Raw genomic sequence first — 18,844 nt, 5'->3', positions numbered from 1 at the left:
GCTGCCCAGACTGAGACATTCTATGCTGAGAGTGCAAATTTGAGACTTCTTAAAATAAAAATGATTTTAAAAAGTGGTAAAACCAACCAAAGGCCTGGAAAACACCGGTACCTGGATTTATTCTCTTCACCCATAATTTGTAGCTCCATTTTAACACCCCCTCAGAAACCTCACTGGATTTTGTGGACCATCATCTGTTCAGCTGCTAAGTAGGGCAGTTGCTCCCAGTGTTTTGGGATGTTTGTGGTGCACAGCTCAGCCCTTCTACTCCTCATTTCTATGAATAAAATGAGCAGAGATTACTCTTTTCCATTTGCATTTATACAGGACTCTGATTACATAATTTCTTCCTTGGGCACCCTCTGTTCCTAAAGCTTAACAGCACCTTTAGAATTCTGCAGTTCTCTTCAGATTAATCTAATTGACCTCAAATTCTTCAGGAGTGTTTTATTTCAAGAGCTTCTAGTCTGTCATCCCCCACCTGCTCTCACATACCAGATTTCTTTTCTATTTCTCTCCTTTTATGCCTGAAGGTAGAAAATAATCCCTGTGGTGTCTCTGGGTGAAACAGCTGCCTCAAAATCTAAAGTTTGAATTTTTGGGTTGATTTTAGCTAACAATAGATTAGCATGGAACATTTTTTGTCTCTTGACAGCTATATACCATATTTCCTATCTAAATCACTAAATATTCATAAAGATAAATTATTTACTTTGTGGGGCTGTGAGTTCAGGGCGTAGCACATGAAGAGATGTGGTGGCACTGACTCAGTTTTAGGTTTACACTTGATCTGATCCCATTATTTGTTTGGATCACTTGTAAATCTTTCTTCAGTGCACACAAAAGTTTGTGTTTGTGTGTGTCTCATCGTATCCTCTGAAATACCAGAGATGTTCCTGATGGACTGATGCTGCTGCAGAAATGAGCACCTGTTCTTAGCACAGAAGTATAGGCAATATAGATGTTAGCACTTTTAATTTGAGAATATTTGTATTAATTAGGGAGGATATTGTTGAATTTCACTTGCTAGAATTCAATTTCTGTGTAGTTATTGCTGATGTAAATGATGTATTCTGTTTGAGTTCTTTTGCTTCCTCTTCAACAGGCTTGTTGGTACTAAAACTGTGTGGTAAGGTTTATTTTATTTAACCATTTTTATGTTGCTTAAACTGTTGTCTCCTAAAAGAAATACTAGCAGGAAATGGGCAATTTCTCCTTTTTGTTCTTTAAATGAGAAAACTCAGAAAGACAAACTGAATGTAACATTAGCACACAAGAGAAAGATGAATAATGAGAAAAACAACAGGGTCAGAAGGAAAAAGGAAAGAGCAAAGAGAGTGATGGCTGTCAGATCATCCTTGTAGTTTTTCATTCAACCATTTTCTTTCCCCTTCTATTCTTCCCAACCCTTCTGCCCATGCACAGGAGTGACTGTGCTGTTTTAAAATACCCATACAGAGCCTTGGCTAATGACTGTGTGCTGTACAAGCAGTAATTAATTAGGCACTGTAGGATGTAATTAAAGAACAGAGATGAGTAATTTCTATAACATATTGATAGACCAGCACTGGTTCATTTTACTTTTTGGTTGAGGGGCATTTTATGTTTTTTCCTCATCTCGCTGCAGATTTGTGATTTGTTTGTTAAATCATAACACATGGCAATGTCCTTCTGTTTTAAACCAGAATTTTAAACCCAGGGAACGCTGTGCCTGTCAGAAGCACCATGACATAACCTCATTTTGGTGAGGAAGAAAATCTGCACAACTTTGTTTCTGGGTCTCACACTTGTGTCAGGCAACCTTCACCACTGATTAAACTTCTGTTCCCTCTCACAACTCAAGGCCTTTTCCATAATGGGCACCATTTATCTGGCCAGAATGACCCTCAGTGCCCATCAGCACTGCTCATGAGATGGCAAAGAGGAGGAGATGTGTTACCTGCCTGCTGTGGAGAATCCCACTGGCCTCTGAATAAAAGCTCTAATCTCATTTCAAAGGGTCTGGCTTGCTCTGCCAGCAGAGAGCATTTGGACTGCAGATTCTGTTCCTTACCTTGGCAAACACAGAAAGGGTTAAAGAAATTTCTACAATCTTATAGGGAGATATATTCATTCATTATTTAAGAGCAGCTAAGCAAATTACAAATAATGATTTACTCATTCTCCAGTTTATTCCAAATACATATTATCACTGGAAATGTATGCTGTTGAGACAGAAATGGACTTGATTTTCATGTATTTAGACTTCTGGTATTCCTCACTACTTTGGAGCAGATTTAACTGATTTTAGTTTGTTTGGTTTTTATTGGGTTTTTTTTTTTTTTTGAGGATTTAAGTTCACCCCCTTGTATTAACAATACTTACAGTGTGCTTTATTTTGCTTTACCCTTTTAGCAGACAGATGATGCAGCACAGACCGATGGCCAGCAACAGACACAATCTTCTGAAAACACAGAAAACAAATCACAGCCCAAACGGCTCCACGTCTCAAATATACCCTTCAGATTCCGGGATCCAGATCTTAGACAAATGTTTGGTGTAAGTGCTCATATTTATTTCTGGGTTTTGTTTTTGTTTTTTACATTTGCATTGCAATAGGTATTTTGTATTACAGGCAGCTGTGAGGGCTGTATCTCTGATTGAGGCTGTTTAACGATTTTCCAGAAAGATTCCCCTTTAATCTGTCTGTAATCAAACATCTGATTTGCCAGTGACAACTGGGAAATGACACTGATTGTGCTGGATGTGATGCACTTGGTTGCTTTGTACTACATGCACAAAAAGCTGTTTGTGGTGGTTTAAATGCATACATATTGCTGCTGTACACATCTGGATTTATCTGCCTGCCTTTATTGATTTTGGAGAGTGTGATGTTAAACACTCAGTGCCTGACCTCCTGAGTAAGGCAGGCACAGGCTGAATTTCAGCTCAAAGTTCAGACACAGGAATCCTCACCCATCTCCACGTGTTTTGTAGGTCTGCAAGAAGCCTTTGAAGGTTTTTGTTAGTATTTTTCTGTTAATCTCTCAGTTTGTGCTTCCCCCCAGGCCACAGCTGCCTTCAAGCACATCCCCTGTGTTTCACACAGGCTCTGGACACACCAGCAGCAATAGGATTATAAACACGAGAGCTTAGATTGGCTTTCTACTCCCTGATCCAAGAACTCTCAGGTTCAGTTTGAAATGCCACTAAACCTCATCTAGAAATGTACTTGATAATCTCTTGGAACCCAAGTCAGGACTGAAGTATTTCTGTTACTCTCACTGTCCTTATTCTGCCTCACTAAACCAAATTCTCTCCTGCATTACAGCTGCTTATTCAGTGCAGCACCAAGTGCCTCACATCTCTGCACTTCTTTCCCTCTTTCATGTTCAGATTTTTAAGTTGTTCTGAAATGTGTTTGTGTGTGAGTCAGAGGATGGTGTTTCTCAGTATTTATTCCTCTGTAGGAAACAGTCCCTGGAAAAAGAATCCTGTTGTAATACTGGGAAATGAGTGACTGTTCTGCCAGATCTGCTTTGGTACAAGTTGCCTCCCCTGAACACAGCTTCCAGCTCATCAGCAGAATAGCAGAAGGCATAATAATTAACCCTCCAGAGAAAAATATGCTAATTTATTTAAACTAAACAAACCACTTAAAATAGGTTTTATATGAAAAAACATTAAATGGAAGGATTTTTTTGGTAGGTATTGTAGTGATTTATAAATGAATAAACACATTTCTTTTTAATGTGTCTAAGTCTTAGGTCTCAAAAGACTGGCACTGGAGAATGGCTGGAGTTTCCAGCTGACTTCCAGAATGACTTGGTAACAGGAAATTTTAACTTCTGAAATGACAGAGAAATAAGATTTTGGTATGTGTGAGTTGAAATATTTCATATGGAATATGGCAGGTCTGCATTGCGTCCATGTAAAGCACACAGTAGATGATCTTTTTACATGGACACGAATATTGCAGAGGAGAATTGTTTAAATATCAAGTCTGTGTCTGAATCAAGGCTGAAGTGGAAGTTAAAGCATTGATTAAATGGATGCAAGAACATGAAATAAGCCAAAGTATACCAAGTGATGGTTGACTTGTCATGGTCAAGTTGAAACCCTTTAATAAGCTAGAGAAGGAATACTGTCCTTCCTGGCCTGTTTATTAGATCTGAAAAGATTGGAGTGCTCATTTCTGCAGTTCCTGGGATTCTTGCTGGATTATTCTCCATTTACCTCTCTCTAATTTCTGCCTTTCTGTTTAAGGTATTGGATCAGTTACCAATGCCAGCACTGATGTTAATGACTTCTGAAATAACAGAAATGACCCCTTGATGCATTACATTGTCACCTCACATGATGTGTCCTAACATTTATTCCCTTCCTAAGGCAGATCCAACAGGGCTTTTCCTCTGGGACAAGCAGCTGGGTTCAGCTTTTTTGTGTGCAAACAAGGTCTAGGGAATTGAGTGCTGTTGGAGGTCAATAGGAATAACAGTCACTTCTAATATTATACTAAAAATACAATTTTGAGCAGAGAAAAAAATCCCCCCAAAGTGAGTATCCATTCTAGTTTTCCAAATTATGCTCCAGTAAGACAAAACTAATTAGGGAATAATGGTTACCAGTTTCAGCAAGGGTGGAAAGAAATCCTCAGTCCATGAAGGCAGCAACAAAATTCCCACCTGATTTAATCTTATTCCTGTAATGCACAAGTGACAAAACTCCTTTGCCTTTTCTGGAAAATGCAGAAATTTGGGACTTTTACTTCACTGTCCTCTCAGTTGAATGTTCTTTCCTCTCTGTCAGGGGCTTCACTGAGCTTGAAGTTCGACTGAGTGGTGATTGTATTGAGCAGAATGATGCACAGAATTTAGAAATAATATTGATCTGACTCCTTTTAGTGCTGTCTTTCTTTTTGTGTTTAAAATATTTGGTTTTATATAATTTAACATTTGTAAAACTTTGCAGCATTTCCTGAAACAACTTTTATATTGTATATGATAGAACAATTGAAGTTATCTAATTTTCATGTGACTTTTTCTGTTTCTTTGCAGCAATTTGGTAAAATCTTAGATGTTGAAATTATTTTTAATGAGCGAGGCTCAAAGGTAAGCAGTTTAATTCACCTGTGGAGTTTTTTGTTTTGTTTAAAATATATGAGTAAAAGGAAACAACTGCACTGCTGTGACAAAATAATGTCTGAAATTTTATGTTAGTGAAAACATATTCTGAGCTGTCAGTCAGTTTTCTAAGCAGTATGAAAATCATTGGACTCATATCTTTTAAAGGGGGTAATTTTAACTACTCCAAACTGTCACCTGTTATATGGGAATGTTGATTTTTGCTGTCCTTATTTTTCAAGGGTAATTATTTCATTTATTTTATGAGTCCATAGTTAAAGGTATTTGTAGGCAGGTTTGTACTAGTACAGGTATTTTTTTCCTTTATTGAAATGAAAGATGACAATTATATCTAATAACTATCTTCTTTAGTAATTAGCTGAGAAAATATGTGATTGTTCCAGATTAAGTGCAGATGTTTTCCTCTTTAGTTAAAGCCTTACTACACCAACCCTTTGAAAACAATCTCTTTTAGCATTTACTTTATTAAAAGAGTTCTTATTGTATTGCAAACGTCTAATATTTTTTTTCCAAAAATACTTTGCCTTGAATGCATACTTCAATTTATTCAGTATTTAAGAAATAAAGCAAGATAGAATGGCCAGGACTGCATCACCTGGTGCAAAACTGTAACCCAGTGTGTTCACCTGTGATATCAGCTGCATTATAGGGGTTATGTCTGTCATATGCATATCTTTTTTTCATTTCCTTGCCATGTCAGACACACTAAAAAGTTTATTCACAAATGTTTCAATCTTCTTGTAACTCATATATCATTTATTATTAGTGATGGAATGTTATCCCTGCTCTAGACATAGTGTAGCCTGTCATATTTAAAGAATCATATACATCAAAAATCTATCTTAAATCAGATGTATTTTAATTCTGTTAATATTTATTTTCTGAAATTAGAGCCTTCACTTTTTATTGTAAACCTAAATGGAACAGCTGAAATCTCCTGGTTTATTACTGAGACATTAATTAATCCCCTTGCCTGCCAGCCCAAACTCAGTTGGAACATTGATCACTTTTTCAGTAAACAACTAAAATGGATGGAATTTGGGTGGCTTAGAATCCCCTACTCTGGCCAAAATTTATTATTTTTAAATTATGGTTGTTCAACAATGTTTGCAAAAGACATGGATTGCCCAGACCTGCTGCTGCTGCATCATCCCATTAATTTCCAGAGCCATCCCCCACTTTTGCTGCTGGTGCTGACAGGGTGGAGCTGAGCACACCTGGGAGGAGTTTAAACTTTTGTTTAGCCACTAAACCTTGCCCAGGTGGGCATTTTAACCACCACACCTGCGCAAGTGAAAGGTTTTGTTAGAGTTTTGGGGGATGGCATAAGGAGATGTTTCAAATTGAGCTTTTTATTTTGATGTTCGCTTGGCAGCATGAAAATATCTCAGCGCCTCGTGCTAAAGGCAAGATCCTGGTAAGGATTTCAGGGGGAAAAGGTTTTCCTGGCTGGGTTTGTCACATCCCTGCCTCAGTCACACCCTTAGGTCAGGTTTGGTGAAGAATGTTCCTGCAGCCCAGCTGTCCCCAGGGATGCCTGAGGCAGGGCTGGGTGCATCTCACCTTGCTCAGAGATGTTTCAGCTACAGCTACCGAATATTTTCCATATTTTCATTTGCAGAAGTACCTTTAGATTCTCTCAATTAAATGGAAAGTTAAGGAAAAAAAAAAGAAATATTAGGAATGAGAGGGACATCTTTTTTCTGTTCTTTCTTTTTCTTTTTTTTTTTTTTTTTATTTTTTATTTTTTTAATCTGATCATTTCGTGTCCATTCTGTAGGAATTAAGATGCACCAGATTAAAGTCCCATTCCTGGCAGTGCTTATCTATGTTTTCATAAAATCCCACTGAAACTGAAAGGACTACTAAGTGGTTTCAGACTGAGTACAGGTAACAAAGTTTGCAGGATCAGAATTCAAATTTGTTTCTAGCTGCAGTTTGGCATAAGAATTGCTAGAATTGTTTTTGTTTCTGTTTCTTTTTCTTTCTTTTTATTCTAATAGTTAATGTTTTAAACAATTGTTGCAAAAAAAACCAGAAAGAATCTCATTCTCATGCCATAATAGTTAAGAAAAATGGAATTGCATATTCAAAAAACATAACATTAGAGCACCACTGTCTTTCCATAAAAGAAAACCCTAAATCAATGAAAGTCATACTACAAATGTCTGCTTGTTTGAATGTGTAATCATAATGAAGAAAGCTTTGCTAAAATATACAGCAACACTGATGACTTTTGAATTTTTGACCATTTTCTATCAGTTATAAATCAATGCTCTAGACAGCTCTATATATACCTGCAGAAATCTGTTTATGTGTGTATTTATTAATGTGCATTTATTGTATATTACATTAACACCTATTTCTTCAAATAAGGAGAACCCCAAAGTGCCTCCCAAATTAAATCAGAACCTCCTCACATTCTAACTTGGTTATTATTAAATCACTTGACAGATTTTAAAAATAAAAGGCCTATATTTGCATTACCAATTAATAGAATGCAGCTGTTAACTCAGCTGCAAATTAAATTGATGCTAAAGTGTTTGTGTAGGTATTTGAATGTGTGATGGGTGAATCTGGGTTTTGTTCTTGAGTTTCTCTGTCAGCCAGGTAAAGTTAAAGATTTGCATAAATAGCAAGAGCTTAAGTTAAGTAGTGTTGATTATGAGAATAAGTACAACATAAGAAATTAAAAAATGACAATGAGTATTATTTTCAGAATCTTTGAAGTTCTTAGCTTGTGGCTCCACTTTTTATATTTTTCTAATTTTTTAGTATAATTAGGTTTTTATCTTTCTCTTTAGCCGTTTGAACAAAAGTTAACTGGTAGCACTGTGAGCTGAGGAGAGTGACAGAAAATTTTGACTTAACTCCCTCCAAATGTTTGCAATTCCAGGAGGGGACAATTTCTCAGGCAAGATAATAGGAAAAAAAACAAACAGAATTGGGGGAATTTCTGCTATTGAATGGAGTTACTCTGCTTAGAACCATGGATTCAGTGATGTTCTCTGCTGTGAAATTTTCTTAATGGTATCCTAAATTAGGAGGGATTTTTTTACAGAGTTTTAACAAGATGGGACAATAATTTGTAGAAGAAATAGGAGTTTAAAGTTGAGGATGGGTTTAGGTATAAGAAGAGCCTGTACAAGGATCTAAATCATGGACATTGGTGCTGAGGAGGGGGATTTGCTTTCTCTCACCACTCCTGGTGCTTTGGGAAACGGAGAGCTCCATCCTCAGTGACTTGTGGCAAGTGAGGTCATGGCCTTGTGCTAAAATTGTGGAGAGGGGTGTGGAGAAAATTGTGGAACCAGGAGTAGTGAGAATGGATTCAGCTGCTGACAGAGCACTTGGCAGCTCAGGCCTCAGGCTGGGTTTAAACGGGGAAAAAAGTGTAGCTGTGCTTAAGCTGCTTTAGAGAGACACTGCTCTACATAAATGGCCCTCTTTGCATTATAAATGGGAATAAATAACTCAGTTCTTTGAGCAGGTGAAATAACCCAAATAACCCAGGAAATTATCCTGAGAGTTACTTCACTTTTGTTGGTGGTTGACTAATTAGTTGTGCAGTCCATACTCATTCATTTCTCCCTGCCTCGTGTCAGTTTTGCCTTAGTTTGATATTTGGTTTCCCCTTTGTGTAAATGAATGTAGAAATGTCTTATCTTTATTTTTATTATAATTTTACCCTTTTTTTTTTTTTTTAACCAGTCACTTTCTGCAGTAGGTAGCCCTGCAGAGAGTGTTCCTAGTGGGTGAACCCTGGCAAAACTCAGCAAAGGCAGATGAGTGGCTGATGGCTCAGGAGCAGAACAGAGTTCAGGCTAAAACAGAAATAAAAAATAAAAATAAAAACGGTTTTAGGACCACTTAAACTATGTAAGCACTGCCTGTGTGCAAAGCACCACGTGCAACTTGTAAATGTTTCTGGGTGTGAAAGCTCAGGGATGGAGAGGAGGGATGGAGAGGAGCGTTTGTTTGGATAATTTTGGGAGGCATGCAAAGGCATTGTAGTGCTAATGCAAGAATTACTTCAAAGGGTTGGTGTATGTTTCTAAAATGTTTTTCACTGTCAAATTTCTCAAAAATATTTGCCACTTTAAACAGTGTTTTATTTAACTCAGGGCATAAAAGGCATTTTAGTAGGATTTAAAGTGTTTATTTAAGTCTAGTACTATAAAGGAGGGGATTTGTTATAAGCAGAATTTCAGATTTGTCCCACTAGCATGGGATTCTGGAGTTTTACCAGATGCATGTTCTATATGTGGAAAATAATATGCAGAACAAGTAAATAAAGCAGTTAAATTTATTCAAAACGTTTGCATTTTTCTTCTTTTATCAGAGTTTCTTTTTATATTCACATCATGTGATTTTCTTTGATCTGTTAATACAAGAAAGTTTATACTTTGTTCTGAAAGTACTTTTGTTTTGTTGGTGGTTTTTCTTTTTTTCTTTCCTTTTTTCCTTTTATAAAAAAATAAGTAAAGGCTGTATAGTTTGACAAAAGTTTAAGTTACCCTAGTGTTGCATGGGAACAGTGTTTCTTATGATCACAACAGCATGACTGAGTAGGCAATGTTTAGAGTATATTGACATTCAGTGTTGAATTTTGTGCACATGTTTTTTATTTCGTTGAGATATCTGCATGTCATTAAAATGTGGTTCATTTTCTTTTCTCATTAGTTCATTTTTTTCTATGTGTAAACACTGTAATTTATTTTAATTTCATTTTCTTATTGTTAGATTTATTTTCCTCTGTAGTGACATGTAGAAAGGTATTTTTGGTATCATTCTTTGACTTTCTGAGAGGGTATTATCTAACTGATGACAGGGAAAAAAAAATTTGTTCACATTTGTTGCTTATTTATTGCACATCTCAATACAACTATAATTTTTCTAATTTGCATGTTACAGAAATGAAGCGAGGACAAGAAAAATATTAAATTAAAGAGAGAGAACATAAGCAAACAAGTGGTCATTGACTGAAATAATAATGTGCATGTTGTTTTCCCCCCTTCTCCCTCCTGCATGCAGGGATTTGGTTTCGTAACTTTCGAAAATAGTGCTGATGCGGACAGGGCGAGGGAGAAATTACACGGCACCGTGGTAGAGGGCCGTAAAATCGAGGTGCATGTTCAAAATATTTTCCTTTTCATCTTTTTTATAAATGTCTGCTTCACTCTCATTTGTTGTTTCAGATGCATCATTGGTGTCTTCTGTGTGCTCCCCTTTCCCCCTTCCCATTGTTTATATATATATTTATATATAAAGAGAGAGAATCTGGCCTTACTTGGGTTTTTTATTATGATTTCTTTTGTAATTATTATTATTATTATTGTCATTGTTGCTGAAAGGTGGATGACAGATTTGAGAGCAAAATAAAAAGAAAGCTTTAATATTTTGAAGTTATTATTTTCGATGTTTTGTAAATCAATGGGTGCAGTAGATTCCAAAAAAACAGCCAACAAAAAACAAAAAAATTAGAAAAATTGAGAACAGCAACAACAAAAAAAAGTGTGACAGACAAAACAAAAAACAAACAAAAGGTTGGTTTTTTTCTTTTTTTTGTTTTCCTTTTTTTTTCCTTTTTTTTTCGTTTTTTTTTTTTCTTTTTGTTGCTGCAGGGTTGATGTGGGATCCACAGTGGCTTTCAAAAAATTCAGATTGGGCAAGAAGCGTCCAAAAAAGATGCACAAGAAACAAAGCCAGACTAGAGACTGAGAAATATTCACATCTAATTTTCAGGAAGCTGGGTGGCCTGATCCATCCCCATCTCCAAAAACCTCCAGCCACGTTTGCCGCGCCACTGGATCCCCTTCAACACTGCCTCAGTCGTATTTGTTAGAACTTAAAAAAAAAAAAAAAGAAAAAAAAAAAAAAAGAAAGAATTACCAATTGAAAATGCTGTCGTCTTTTGAGTAAGATGTTGCATATTTTGCCTTTTCATTTTCCCCCTCGACGGTAGCGCTTAGGGCCCTCACCAAACTCTCAGTAACCATGGTAACTGTATACATACCCATGCTGGCGATGGTGCTGAATGGTAAGTGGAGAAGTCCATCTGCCGTTTCACGTATTTAGCGCTGATATACCACGTGGATTTTTTTGACTTGTTGTATTAAGTTTTCTTGATGCTACATTTTTTTCTATATATTGGTACGCCTGTAATTGAGTGTACGTTTTAAGCAAGCCTGGGAGGCACTGATTGGATTGAGGATATGACTTCGTGCACATCTTACTCAGATTGTTAACTCCATATTGTGTTAAATAATGCACCCTCTTTTTATCCTTTTGTTAGCTGTGATTTTAAAGCTTGAATGATTTTGTTAATTCTTGCAATGAAAAAGGCTCTTGTTCCAAGTGTTGAATGCTAGATGTTGCTTTTCCAATGGTACTTCTCTTCTAAAGGGTTATGTTGCACACTGCTAAAATTCGTTTGTCCCTTTTTTGACATTTTCTTTGTTTCCTTGTACCTTGTCTCTTTCCTTTCTACTCCACTGCATGTTCCTTCATATAATCTTTTTCTTTTTCTTCTGTTTTGAGTATTTATTGTATCAGTGTTATCATGGAATACAAGCATGCTCTTAAGTCTTAAATTATGCAGTACCTTTTAATTTGCTTTTAATGTCTTTTTATTAAAGTTTAAATGATATGATGTTGCTTTATTGAAATGATTTGTAAGTTAAAATGGTTATGAAAGTAAATGTAATTATAAATAGTATGATTTTGTTATGCACCTGTTGCCTTCTATAAATTAAATTGCATTTTATTTTCACATGACTAATAGCAGTAATAATGCATGCCTTTAATAGTGACACGGGCCCTGCCCGTAACCCTTTCTAATCCCCTGTTCTATGTGCTTAGGTAAATAATGCCACAGCACGTGTAATGACAAATAAAAAGACCGTCAACCCTTACACGAACGGTAAGTGCACGGGGCCCTGCTTGGGGTGACTGTCCCTGCATGCCACCCCCAGTCCTGCTCCTGGGGGGTCCCATTCTGCTCCCCCTGCCTTCCTGGGGCTCACAGTCCTGGGACACAATGGGGTTGGGCAGGAATGGCACCTCTGCAGAGCTTGGCTGATTCCCAGCCAGGTGGGCAGAGCACGAACCCCCTGGCTGGAATCCCATGTTGGACCCCAAATCCCTCTGGCTGAAATCCCAGTGTTGGACCCCAAATCCCCCTGACTGGAATCCCACGTTGGACCCTGAATCCCTCTGGCTGAAATCCCAGTGTTGGACCCCAAATCTCCCTGACTGGAATCCCAGTGTTGGACCCTGAATCCCTCTGGATGTAATCCTCGTGTTGAACCCCAAATCCCTCTGTCTGTAATCCCAGTGTTGGACCCCAAATTCCCCTGACTGGAATTCCAGTGTTGGACCTCAAATCCCTCTGACTGGAATCCCAGTGTTGAACCCGCAGTCCCCCTGGCTGGAATCCCAGTGTTGGACCCCAAACCCCTCTCGCTGGGATCCCCCTGGCTGGAATCCTCATGTTGGACCCCGGATCCCCCTGACTGGAATCCCAGTGTTTGACCCTAAATCCCTCTGGCTGTAATCCCAGTGTTGGACCCCGAATCTCTCTCACTGGAATCCCAGTGTTGGACCCCCCAGTCCCTCTGACTGAAATCCCAGTGCTGTGCCCCAAATCCCCCTAACTGGAATCCAAGTGTTAGACCCTGAATTCCCCTGATTGGAATCCCAGTGTTGTGCCCCAAATCCCCTTGGCTGGAATCCCAGTGTTGTGCTCCAGTGGCTTTTGTGGACCTGGTGGGAGAGGGATGTTCTCTGCTTTTTGCAGTGTTAATGTAGTGATGAGTGAACTGATGGGAGGATTCAGCTTGGTTTGGGGCATGGAGGGAGGGAGACCAGCAACAATGTCTTTCCTGTAGAACCTTTTAGTACCAGGGCACATATCTGGTCAGAGATCGTTTTCCATATCTTTCTTCCACAATTTGTTAGGAGAAGGGAGACTGGTAGCAGGTGCTGCTTCCAGCTTTTCTTCTTTTCCCATGGAGAAATTAGAATTCCAAGCTATCTAAAAATAAAATTCATTCTAATACTGACTTAATGTACAACATTGCACCAACTTAATGATAAAAAAAGAATCAACAGTTATTTGAAGCATTTGGAAACAATGAATTTTTAAATTTTTTCCTTTGCAATTGTTGGATCACGTTCTTGTGTGCCATTACTGGTTCAGAAAATTCAAATTCAACCAAGTTCCTAACTCAGTCATGTCAAACAATAGCACATGAACTGAAGTTTTTATTGCAATTATGCTTTTAGTTCTGCTAGGCTCTGCAGTTGTTGGTATTTGGTTTACAATTTAATTCAGTTTTTCCCATACAGTGGAAAGCAGATGAAATGTGCACATAAAGGTTTCCTGAGGTAGATTAGGCTCTTTTCCATTTTGAAATATAAGGGATCATATTTTCTGTACTTGAGGTGTCATTAGGGAGGTTTTACTAAAATCCAGGGCACACAGTGGCTTTATTTTTTATTAAAGCTCATAATTTTCTTGTAACACAGTAAAAATAAAACACAGGTATGGTTTTCATGTGACGTGATAATTGATGTAGTTAAAATGATCTGGAGAAGAAAAGCCTGAATTTCCTCATGCTTTCTTAGAAGCTGTTTTCTTCCTCATTTTGTATATAGATGTGAAGCTTGGCAAATTATGCAGATGGGAAAATCTCCTTAGTTTTTATTGGTTTTAAAGCATCCCAGTGAATCTAGAGAGAGACATGAGGCTTGACTGGATCACATAAAGAGATTTTGTTGTAATACAGAGCTAAATTAACCATGTGCATATGAGGCTATGAACTCTGCCTGCTATATTGCAAGGACAAAAGTAGTTTTTCTGTAAATGATGATGCATATTTTGTATTCGTATTATCCTAAGGCTACAAAACTGTTCATGAGCAAATAACATGTTACATATCAGCACAGGCAGTGCTGAAGCAAGGGAATGCTGGTGATAAGAGATGGGAGATTTTTAGCCATGTGGTTTTAGAGGAGGTTCAAATCTATGCCCTGCACTGCAGGATTACTTAGGTCACACATTCTCATTTATTAATGTCCAAGACCAGGATGAGCAAAATCTGCTGTAAATTGTTTCCCACTTGAAGTGTTTTGTTTGTCATTTTCCATCCTGTTCCATCAGATCCGGATCTCACCAAAAGTATGAAATACCCTGTTCAGTGCATAAGTAACATTTATTTATTGTGAACCAGACAACCAATTTGCACGCCTTTTGCCAGGTGCCCACCAAGTCAACCTCTGCTTACAATTCATAGCTTTTGATTGTTTTAATCTTTTTTTACCATTTTTTAAAATGTGTGAAATCCCCTAAAGTAAACACACAAGGACAATCACGTCCCTCTTGCATAATCATCCCAAGCAACAAGGAATGAAGTGTAAGGGGCTTCATTTGGTTTCATCAGTGCTTATACTATCAGTCATCCTGGCATGATACAAGTCTAGTTCTTTATCATTTTGTCAGGAATTAACCACTGCTAGAGCTGATTATTTATTGAAGATGATTATTTTCTAAGGTAAAGGGCTCATCTTTTAAATAAACTATACGGCCAGTTTGCTCCACCAGCACATGAAAATTTGCAGAATTTTGTCTGATGCAGGTAGCCAGAAACATTTTGTTTGCACATGCCTTTCTGTTTCCTTCAGAACCACTTATTTTTTAATGCCTCTCTTTATCTTTCAAAGTGTGTGTTGTGACTGGCATGTTGTTGGCAGGTATTCAAAAGGTAGTTGGGGCACATGTTGTATTCTATCAAAACGTCAGGAACTGATATTTATTTTAATTTAAAAACAAGATACACTCTGTTTTGTGTTCCATTCCTGAATGCAGCTGGTTGTTTGATAACAGGGCTCATGTTGTTAATAGGATTGCAGAAGTCAGTAGATTTCAAGGCACAAAAACTTGGGTTTTTTAAAAAATATATACAGCTTTGTTCAAATAAGTGGTGTGCTTTTGTGTCCGAAATGATCCTTGAAATAAGTATGCTTTCCAGTGACTTTTGACTCCCCAAATGAGCAGCTGCTGGGAGAGCTTTTTTAGTGGGTTTGTTATCAGTCAGGATGATTTTGATGGCTCACCTCATGCTTTGGAGATACAGCTGATTTCTCTTTGCAAGGAAATTCAATGTCAGGAGTGCTACAGGTTAGCAAAAATATTTGAGACATTTTTAGATGTTCCAACCCATCCTGTTCACAGCTGTACTTTCTTCTGATGCTCATATTGCCATTCAGGATGCTCATCCAAGGGTTGTAGGACACAGAGAATTATGGGCAGGTACATTCAGAGAACTGCAGTAATAAAGGAGGAACAAGAAGCAGAGATCTGTAAAAGGATAAATATTTTAAAGTTTAGACTGGTGGTGCTTTGGATTTGAGCCTTCTGTTGCTCTAAATTTAGATCCAAAATCACATCCAGTGCCTATTAGCACAGTTAAATCCCCTCCCACTCCCTGTCCCCCTCCCCGGGTAGCAAACAGCAGGGAAGGAAATGGAGTCACAGGGTTCTTTCCTACCCAAGCCTTTCTCTGGCCATGGTGGCCTCTCCAGAATATGAAGCAAAAATAATCCTTTTTGTGTTGCTGCACCCCATTTCTACCGCAGTTTGTTCCCCCAGGATCATTTCCTTCCCTTCAGCACACTGGGGCCAAGTGCTTCTCTGGATGGCTGGGAAGCTGGGTCAGGCAGAGGGATTTTTCTTTGCTTGGCTGATTTTTAAGTTTCAAGCTTTTCCAGTTTCAGCTCAAGGAGGAGATTAATATTGTGACAGTAAGAAAAATGCTCAGAATTACACCCACAGCCGAGAATTTGCCTCCTCCAGCTGCTGCAGAAGGGTTACTTGGCAGCTGCTCTCTCAGATACATCAACTCCCATCACACTTGATTAACCCACACAGCTATGGGCCAGCACATTGTTGGCTGACAAGATAAAGTTAAGTTTAATTACTGTTATTTTCACCATGAATGAAGTATTTCCTCCAAAGGCTTCAGAAAGTTAGATGAGACAGCCGTCACTGGGAGAGTGGTAAGGAGCTGAAATATGAGACTGCCTTTCAGCTGTGAAGAACAATCTGTGTCTTCCAAGATGATTTTTTTTTCTTTCTCTCAGACAAATTGTGGCACTGTTAGTGTAACTTAGAAGCTGAGAGATGTCTGTCAGCTGCTTTGACAGCAAAAGCTGACAGATCTAAAGTTCTGTCCAATCTTTCATTTTGGATGGTTTTGATCAGTGGTCTTCTGAGGAAGTATTGCATTTGAAATATTGGATGTTCCCTAACATATGTAAAGTTAGAATTTTACCCAAAGTTTCAAAATTTGAATGATTTTCTATCACACAAAATTTGGCTAAGAGATATGTTATGCTCTGATGTACCTAAATATAATCCTGTGGAGTGTGAAATTCAATGATCAGGTAAAACTCCTGTGGTATTTTTAGGCGGAAAAACCTTTTAGCCCTCCTTGGCTGGACATTTTCCAGCTTCCCTAACTGTCTTTTGGCTACATAGAAGAACTGCAGTCACTTCTACAGAAAAGGTGTCATGCAAAGCTGCTTACTCTGAATTTACTCATGAGTTACCTTTCAAAACCACCCCTCCCCTCTCTTACTGAACAGTTAATTACTGGGAAATAATTACTATGCATGAGATGGAGTTAGCTTGAAAGGGTGGCAATAGTTTGTTATTGAGATTTTTTTGCATTGTGCTTTTTTTAGTATTATGCCTTGATGTTTAATGATTTTCCACAGTCCTTTTGCATTACATGATATAGCCAAGGCAGAAATAAACCTTGGGTGCATTTAAATTCTTCTAATTGTGGCTTTTGTGATTTTGAAAAGTGTCTGGATTGTGTTTTGATTCCAGTAGCAGTTATAAGTTCTATTTTAAGTACCATAGCTCTGGAGTTTACAACATGCTTTTTCTCAGGGTATTTTTTCTTTATTCCCATTTACAAGAAGCACTTCCCACTCCTCTGATTTGAGTGTGCTTTAGGAAAACCCCTAATTTTTCAGTTCCAGTGGTTCAAAATAATTGTTCACTGAAGGAAGAAGACAGTGTGGCCGGGGGGATGTTCTGTGGAGTTTGCAGGGAGGGGATCTACCTGTGGCTGAGCACACAGCAGTAATTGGCGCTGCGCCACAGCTGGGAACACTAACGAGTTTGCAGCACTTCATTTTGCTCTTCTCTTGCCCCTCCTGTCCCTCCAGCTTGGTTGTCTTTATTAAGATAACATCCCCATGCTTTGCACACCCCTGGGTCTGCAGCCAGCCTAGGGATGCTGCAGCAGGTGTAAAGTGCAAGCAGTAATTTGGAGTTTGGCCAGACACAGGCAGAGCAGATCTGAGAGTTCTGTGCTGGGGTTCTGTGCAGGGCTGGGAGGACAGTGATTATTGAAGAGCAGGGCAGTGGCTGATTTGTACCACTGGACCCCACAGAGCATCTCCTTCCTACAGACATTGCCATGCCGTGGCTGTGCTTTCCTTTTGCCAGGGTAGAATCAAAATACTCCAATTATTTGGTTGCCCTGTAACCCTCGCTAGCAAAGGCTTATCAGAAATGTTTGTGTCCAGAGAATGAGCTGCCCTGGCTCCTCTGGCTCATAACCAGAGCCAAAACAGTGGCTGAGAAATCATCTGCCCTGTACTAGAGGCTATGGGATACCTGAAATAGTGCTGGCTCCATTCCAGAGCTTGAGGGAGTAAACCCATGTGCATTTCAGCCAAGGTAATTCACCTGGCCATTCACTCCAGTAAATGCCACGTGTCTGGTGAATGCCTTGTTTCATGGCTTATTTCCATACCTCAGACTCTGATATTAGAGATCGGTAATTAAAGATAACTATGAAACTTGAATTACAGTGACCTTTCTTGAAGTAATTTTGTCTGTATTTTCTATACAACAGTAGTTATAGTCATAATAATAGTTGTTATTATTATCACTAATTGCAATATTAATTGTTATGTTTCTGTTTGTTGCAGGCTGGAAATTAAATCCAGTTGTTGGTGCAGTTTATAGTCCAGAGTTCTATGCAGGTAAGGATTACTCTATGATTGTCCCACTGGCCATATTTCATTTAGTATTCTTTAAAACATGCAAAAGTACAGAATTTGTGTTTGGCGTGAGGTTTGCTTTCTTTGTGTGATTCACATTATTTACAAGTCATTTATACATTTTTATTCAAGATTTTACTTTACCTGGGCACAGTAAACTTTATATAGAAGATATATGAATACCTTTTTTATTGGAAAATAGCTAGTGTAACATGAAATGTACTGCAATATCCTAGTCTTACATGAGATTTTATTTTATTTCATATTTTAGTGCAGTCACCTTCTTCCAGGGATTCTTTAAGGAACAAGAGCCAAAAAAATCTTATCTATAACTATATGTATATATATATAGAGAGAGAGACTACATGTAGACATACATAGGTATAGAGTATATGGAATCACATTTTTTTTCTGACATTTTTTATACATTTTATAGTTAGTTTTTCAGTTTGATGTTTTTGTGTTTTAAATCTATATTTTCACCTGACTGAGACCAGATTCCGACTCTGATTGCAGCTTGGAGTTAGAGATTCAGTTTTTGTCTGCTGGAAGTCAGTCATGACTAGCAGTCATTTTTTTACATATAATTTAGGAAAAGAATTTAAAATAAACTTATTTGTAGTCCAAAACCCAGTTGATTC

At 38.0% G+C, this 18,844-nt stretch overlaps 1 protein-coding gene across 33 annotated transcripts in view; it reads left to right on the top strand.

The window, feature by feature from the left end:
* The window catches only part of RBFOX1 (RNA binding fox-1 homolog 1), a 1,162,974-nt gene that overhangs the window by 1,066,224 nt on the left and 77,906 nt on the right, over nt 1-18,844 (top strand). For all 33 annotated transcript variants that reach the window (XM_063171112.1, XM_063171116.1, XM_063171117.1 and 30 more), the window contains 5 exons: nt 2,395-2,538; nt 5,037-5,090; nt 10,158-10,250; nt 11,985-12,045; nt 18,132-18,185. In XM_063171112.1, the coding sequence (XP_063027182.1) occupies nt 2,395-2,538; nt 5,037-5,090; nt 10,158-10,250; nt 11,985-12,045; nt 18,132-18,185 (406 nt within the window). The remainder of the gene's footprint in view (nt 1-2,394; nt 2,539-5,036; nt 5,091-10,157; nt 10,251-11,984; nt 12,046-18,131; nt 18,186-18,844) is intronic.

This window comes from Melospiza melodia, chromosome 18 (assembly GCF_035770615.1).
Source record: "Melospiza melodia melodia isolate bMelMel2 chromosome 18, bMelMel2.pri, whole genome shotgun sequence".
NCBI classification, from domain to species: Eukaryota; Metazoa; Chordata; class Aves; order Passeriformes; family Passerellidae; genus Melospiza; species Melospiza melodia.
This window is presented reverse-complemented; position numbering and strand designations above follow the sequence as displayed.